Genomic DNA, 6,991 nt, shown 5'->3' with positions numbered 1-6,991 from the left:
CGTCGCCCCCTGCTCGCGCGCCCGCGCGACCGCCCACATCCGCCTCCTGCTCGCGCGCCCGTGGCGCTCACCGCTCGCTGCCACGCGCCCGCTCGCCGACGGGGACTGTAGCTGCTGCTGGGCTTGCGAGGTGCGCGAGTGGGGAGAGAGAAAAAGGAGAGAGAGATCGATGGGAGGTGAGTGGGTGACTGGTGGGTCCAGGCCGGACAAGAGCAGTCGGGAAAGGACGCAGAAAGCATCCGCTCGACCCCAAAGCCGAATCAAATTTGCGCTCGGGCTGGGGCAAACCGGACCAGAAATGGACGTCTTTTTACGAATGGGGTCGCTCGTTGGGCCGCTTTATTTGTCCGTTTAGACCCAAACGGACAGACCGGGACGATTTGGGGTCGTGCGGTGGAGTTGGCCTTAATAATATCATTAACACGCAAATCAATTAATTGGTGCTAATCAAATATGGAGTCGATGCGCGCTTACTTAGTTAGCCTGGCTTATAGTATAGTACTTTCACTGATCTTCAGAGTTCAGACTTAGAGTCTGCTCTACTTGTCTTTAAAAGTTCAAGTGCTCTCTGTACCGTGCTAGCATACATCGCGTACACAAACAGTGTTATTTGTTAAACTTTGTAAAGCACTCATGCGGACTACGAAGTTGCTTGGAAGTAAATATCGGTTTTCCTTGTATAGTTAATTAGGGTATTTTCCTTATGTAGTTGATTGAAATTAATTCGATAAATAATGAGTCAAAATCTATCATTATATAAAGAATTAAAGAGTGAATATTCTCTTAGGGCATAGACTTGAGGTATATAGATAGAGAATACGAAATCACTATGCACACGACACCTTGGCTGACGATGTATGCACGAAGCTGTGATCGATGGTACTAACCCATGGAGCCAAAGTGATGGACGGCTGCTAACATGTGTCGTGCATGAATCGGCTGCCAAGATGTCGTACTCAAGTCCAACGATAACTAGTACTCCCTCTGTTCACAACTATAAGATGTTTTAGATATTTTACTTTAATTTGGACTACATACAAACTGAAATAAATGAACGGATACATTAAAATATGTCTATATACATCCGATTCACAAAAAAGTTAGAACATCTTATATTTGTGAACGGAGAAAATAGTTTGTCTAACAGCTTTATAAATAATATCGCTGCACCTCATCGATTTCTTTTCGTGCCTCTTTGATAGGAATATATATGAACAACAAAACACTATAATTTTGTAGATTTGTGTGTCTGATTTTGAGGAATACAAATCACGAAGACATCCTAATAAACGTGGTCAAAACAAAGTCAGACCACAATCAAATATAATTTTCTAACGCCATTTCGCCAACACTTATCTCATTCTTCATGTAAAAAATGTTCTAAAAAGAGTTCCAAAGTGAAATTTAGCTAGTAATCATGAGGTTAAGTGAGAATCCCTATTGTTTTTCTTTGCTCCATTCCTTTGAATCAAATGGATGCCATTGCCACCAAAGGAAACTATGGTGTTCCTATGTTTTTTCTCTACTTCTCCTACAAAGCAAAAAAAAAGGTCTGCTTGTTTTTTTTTTGCAAGAAAAAAAAGGTCACCTTGTTGTTAGAAACACCTACAACGTTCAATTTGCTCCCAAAGCAATGGCCGGAAGATCCCACTTGGGAAGCACAAGCAGGAAACAGTGTAAACCAATATGCTTATTCTATGTAAAGCAACTACCAGAACAACCTTATCGCACTTCAAGATTTCTGAATTACCAAAGGGGTAGGAAATTTTGATCTGACTACTACCAACGGGCAATGGCTATTTTTAAGTCGACTGAGCCACAGTCACTCCAATCAATACATGGTGTCCTGTGTTGGAACAAAAGTATTTGACAAAAGACTACCACATTAGGTATATCGTCCCACAGAACTTCCACATTCAAAAAAGTGACTGATAACTATCAATTTTTTTTAATTTTGTGACTAAAAAGTACCACTTTTGAATAATGGTCAGTTTAGAGATTTTAAACGTGTTTATGACACGTGGAATCCACCCGTCAGGGCTGACGTTGCGGCAAAGTCAACTCCGTTTATTCTGACCATTAAGTTGACCGTTATGACAGGCAGGCCCCACACGGCAGCATCAACCTCCTCCATCTTTCTTTGACATTTTCTCGAACACATCATGTGCATGGAAACAGGGGAGCTCCAGGGACGAGCCGCCGCCGCAGCCGTCAGAGCCTGGCTCGGCCGGCCGACAGCAGCACGGCCGGCGTGCCCACGACGTGGCTGCACTAGCCATCAAGGGCCGCTCCGCGCACTTCAACTTTCTCAGAACCCGAGGCACACCGGCGGCGGCCGTCCGTCCACGCGCGGCACCACCTGGCCATGGCCTGGCAGCTGCTCCACCGCTGGCACTGCCTCGAGGCGCTTGCCCCCCCGCCTTGTCCCTTCGCGACAGTACATGTCCGACATGCGCCGCTCCGTCGCACCGTTTGCCGACGCCGACCGTCCAGGCGAGCAGTGGGTCTGCGCCGCGTGTTCTACGAGGAGGAGGTCAAGGTGGATTCCTCGATGGTCGACGGCCCCGTGGGGCCCACCCGCTCGGGCGCGGCCGCGGAAGACGGCGGGCCACCGGCCAGGATGCACATCAGCGTCCACGTTGAGGTCTCCAATCCCGTGCTCAACTTCGAGTGCTCGGCTTGGCCCAAGGTGATGGATGTGGAGAGAGTCTTCCCCGTCCGGCGCACTGGGCAAACGCCGGAGCTCCTCCACCACCGCCGCTCCCTACTGCCCGTGCCCGCATCACCATCGAGCAGTAGCTCCCGACATCGACATCGACGTCGCCATGAAGGCCGCCGCCACTGCCGCCGTGCAGTGCGAGGCCAAGCCCGACCCGGAGCTGGTGCACCGAGAGCTCGTGCTAAAGTCCGACATGGTGTACAGCGAGCAGGCCGCCGGAGCTCCCCTGCTTCCCTCGCATGCACAAGAGGTATTTGTTGAAATGCCAAATAGAGAGAGGAGGAGGAAGGAGGAGGAGGTTGATGTTGACGTGTGGGTCCCGCCTGTCATAACGGTCAACTTAATGGCCAGAGTAAACGGAGTTGACTTTGCCGCCACGTCAGCCCTGACGGGTTGGTTCCACATGTCATAAACATTTAAAATTTCTAAACTGGCCATTATTTAAAAGTGGTAGTTTTTGTCACAAAATTAGAAAATTTTGATAGTTATCAGTCTTTTCTTAAATGTGGTAGTTATGTGGGACGGATACTCGTAATGTGATAGTTTTTTCTCAAATACTCGTTGGAACAATAATCGATGTGCGCGAAGCAATAAATTAACATCCTGGCCTCATCCTGACAGAACTTCTTCAGCTGCTGTTTTTTTTTTGTGTGGAGCTGCTGTGCTTCTTCATACTATGATACTCCCTCTGTAAACTAATATAAGAGCGTTTAGATCACTAAAATAGTAATCTAAATGCTGTTATATTAGTTTACAGAGGGAGTACTAAGCATGAAAATAAGCGAATCTTAAAAAAAACAGAATAATGTCCCGGCGGTCCTTGGTTTGGACAGGGCCCGACCTGCATCAGCGTGTTCTGTCACATGGCACCTGTGATACAAAGCTTGATAATCCTACAATTATGAATTATCTAGTTTCCCACAAGTCACTGAGGAGGAGAATCACCTCGCATCAGGTTGGGGAAACAGTGACCAAATCATGATGCCCACCATTACACGTACGTACAGATAGTGTTTCACTAGGGTTTTTGTGGTGTTTTGTGGATAAAAGCTGCAGTCATCGTCTACTGGCGCTGACCAACCTGGTAGCCGTCGGTAACACTAGAGTTTCCAGCGCAAATGACGAGGAGAAACTCACAAACATGCCGAAACCTTCTGGATTTTGCAGTTCAAAACACAACAGGACAAACATGCGTGCGTAGCCTGATCTGCACTACTAGCAAGGAGCCAAGGAAGGAGTCTATCTTTCGGTATATGGTTTGCATTTGCATGCAACTAATAAGCTTGCTTAATTGTTGCAGGGGTGGCGTCGTTGGTGCACGGTTTCGTGCCGTACGGCGGCCTGCCGACGTCCCCGGCTGGTGCTCTCTCTCTTCTGTCATCGGCCAGAGCCGCCCCCTGGCTAGTCCCGACGACGCCCGGCGACGTATTCTCCGCCCGCTCCAGCAGCGCCGCGCTGGACGAGCTCATCGCCGAGAACCGCGCGGCGCTCCTGGCGTGCCACTTCTTCCCCCAGCGCTCGGCTGGCCGGCCGGCCGCGGCAGAGATGGCGCCGGCCTGGCACCAAGCGCACCAGCAGGCCCCGCCAGGCCACGCGGTGGTGGGCAATGGTGCCGGCCGAGACCACGGAGCTCCTCCTCCTCCAGCGGGGCACGTCACGCTCGACCTCATGCAGGCGCCCGCCACGGCGGGCTTGCCCTTCCGGCCCATGGCGCAGGGCAGGCCAGCCGAGGACGGCGACGCGGGCCGTGGCTCGGGCGTGTGGACGCCTCTGCAGGGTGCCCACGCCGTCTGAGGTCGCCACATGGTGCAAGTACTACAGTACGCAGCATGGGCGCGGCTGGGGCTTTGGTCATTGTGTCGACCGTGCAATCAACTTGAGTTGGACAACAGTGTACTGTCTGTCTTGTAGCGGGTGCTAGCTGCATCCTCTTCTTTTTTTTCATCCCCCGACAAAGCGCCCCAAGTAAATTCTGGTCCTGAATTCCAACTTGGATTAATTTGAGATCATGGGCGGTCGGTCTTGCATGCTGTCATTCTTGTTTCTCTGTAGAAACGGGGTGAACTGAATGGAAAAGTTGCAACCATCACAGAATCTCCGGTCGGGACGTAGTACAACATATTGTTGGCTGTCGGCCTCGTGTGTCATCGCAACTTAGAGCATCTCCAGCTACGCCTCAGAACGGTCTTTCCGACGATTTTTTCGCGCCGGCGTCGAAAAAACGGCTTAGTCGCCTCTCAGGAGCTCGATTTTCGCGAGCCTGGACCGAAATCAGCGTCGGCGGACCCAGATCGAACCCGACGCGCTGGGGGGCGCCGGGACGATTGGTTTTGGCGCGAAGCACCCGCGGGCCCGTCGAGTCAGCGAGACGGGCCCTTCGTTGCCCTTATCTCCTCGGTTCCCGCGAGAATCAATGCCAAGGCTGCCACGCCGCCGCCGCCGGTCAGCCTTACTATTGATTCCTCACGGGCGGCGCGCCACGAGGCGGCGCGGCGTCGCCTCCCCTCCCGCCACACGTACACACGGGCGCGGCTATATAAAGTCGGCACCCTCCCTCGCCTCAGGCCACACCAGCCAGCCTTAGCCGCCGAGCTCTCTCCCTCTGCCGTGCACCGCCGCCGCCGAGCCCTCCCTCTCCCTCTCCCGTGCGCCGCCTCCGAGCCCTCCCTCACTTCGACTGCCCCCGCTGGCCGAACGCTTCCCCGGCGACGAGGCAGCGGCCAACGGCTTCGGCCGCCGCTCGCTCCGCGGACAGGAGTCGTGGCTCCTGTTCGAGGCCAACATCCCGGCGCCGCTGGACATGCACGCCGGGCCGTCGGGGTGGCGGCTCAGCAATGGGGGAGTGCCCGTTCCGCCGTTGTCCGACGCCGTGGCGCGGACCGCCTACTTCGCCGACGAGCTCGAGCTCGCGCGCGCCTCCCTCACCGATGAGCAGCGCGCCCTCCCCCAGTACGCCGCCGACAACCACTCGGCAATGGGCGGCGTTCTTCGAGCGCCGTCAGGAGCAGAGGCTGGCGTCCACCAATGGGGCGTCGGTGGTGGGCGACATGAAGAAAAGCGAGGGCTGCCGCGTGTGGTGGGTCGTCCCCGGCCGCACGCTCGACGACATGCTGGCGCATCTTGAGGGCAGCGACGAGCCGCCACTGGCATACCCTCTCCCGGCGGCCCCGGCCCTGGCCCACCGCCGACGCGCCGGGCAATGGCTGCCCAGGAGGTTCGTCTCTTCATCGTCTTCCTCCTCCCTGTCGCGATCTTCTTTCCATTCCTCCGGCTCTCCTGCGCTGCTCGGCGTCAAGGCCGAGCCCGCGGCGGAGACGTCGCTCGGCCGGCGCACTCGCAGCGCCGACATCGTCATCAACGAACGCGGCCGGCGCGCCCCCTCGTTGGCTCGTCCGCGCTTCGTCCAGGCGAAGACGGAGCGCGGGCTCGCGCCGGTGAAAACGGAGCCGGGGCTCCCCGCCGTGAAGACGGAGCCCGACGATGTGGCCCTAAAATGCGCGCGCAATGACTTCCTCAGGATGGAGAGGGAGCGCCAGGTTGCCGCACTGCAGCGCTTCGAGCAGCGCCGCCGGGGCCGCGAAGAAGGAGGAGTCGTCGTCCTCGACGACAGTGACGACGACGCGCCGCCGCCGCCGGCACCTGTCCGCCATGGCGACGCCGGGCAGGGGTGCAGCAGGGACGACCGCGTCAAGGAGGAGAAGGCCGCCGCCGACGGGGGCGGCGAGGACGGCGACTACTTTGCGTTTAGCGATTTCTTTTTTAGTTATATTTGGTATGTAAACGCGTCACGAACATGTAATATATGCCAAAGTTTACCGAAATTTAGTCGTGTTTAACCGAACTTCACCGAACTTTTTTTTTGAACAAATTAGACGCGCCTCGGGCCGCCCTGTGGCCGACGACCGGGGGGCAACTCGTTCCCAGGCCGTTTTTTTGCGCCGGCTCGCCCCTAGGCGGCGATTTTAGGCGCCCTTTGCGGGGCCAACGGCTGGAGATGCTCTTACACTACACGGCCAATGTTCGGAATGTGCTGCCATGACAACCACTCGCCATCTGACTATTGGTCGATGGGAGCCTATCGATCTGACCTCACCGAATCATTCACCAATTATCTAAAGCTTCTAGAAGAAAGAAGAAAGGTGTGTGGTCTATGTGCACTAGCTTAGCGCATTTCCCAGATCCTCCGATCCGCGGCACACTCAGGGGAAGTTTGTCGGCTGTCAATGTTCAGAGGCAGTGCTTGTGCTTGCTACCTGCTATCCATACCGAATA

The 6,991-nt window shown here is 54.7% G+C and overlaps 1 protein-coding gene and 1 pseudogene across 1 annotated transcript in view; both read left to right on the top strand.

Moving 5' to 3' along the window:
- Positions 1–4,805, top strand: part of LOC119365296 (squamosa promoter-binding-like protein 7) — an 8,034-nt gene extending 3,229 nt beyond the window's left edge. The window contains exon 3 of the mRNA XM_037630913.1: positions 4,020–4,805. Within this exon, the coding sequence (XP_037486810.1) occupies positions 4,020–4,513 (494 nt within the window). The 3' untranslated portion in view covers positions 4,514–4,805. The remainder of the gene's footprint in view (positions 1–4,019) is intronic.
- LOC119365297 lies at positions 2,366–3,432 on the top strand (annotated as a pseudogene).
- Positions 4,806–6,991: the final 2,186 nt, after the last annotated feature.

This window comes from Triticum dicoccoides, chromosome 2B (genome assembly GCF_002162155.2).
Source record: "Triticum dicoccoides isolate Atlit2015 ecotype Zavitan chromosome 2B, WEW_v2.0, whole genome shotgun sequence".
Taxonomy (NCBI): domain Eukaryota; kingdom Viridiplantae; phylum Streptophyta; class Magnoliopsida; order Poales; family Poaceae; genus Triticum; species Triticum dicoccoides.
The sequence above is the reverse complement of the archived record's forward strand: the minus strand, read 5'-3'. Positions and strand labels throughout refer to the sequence as shown.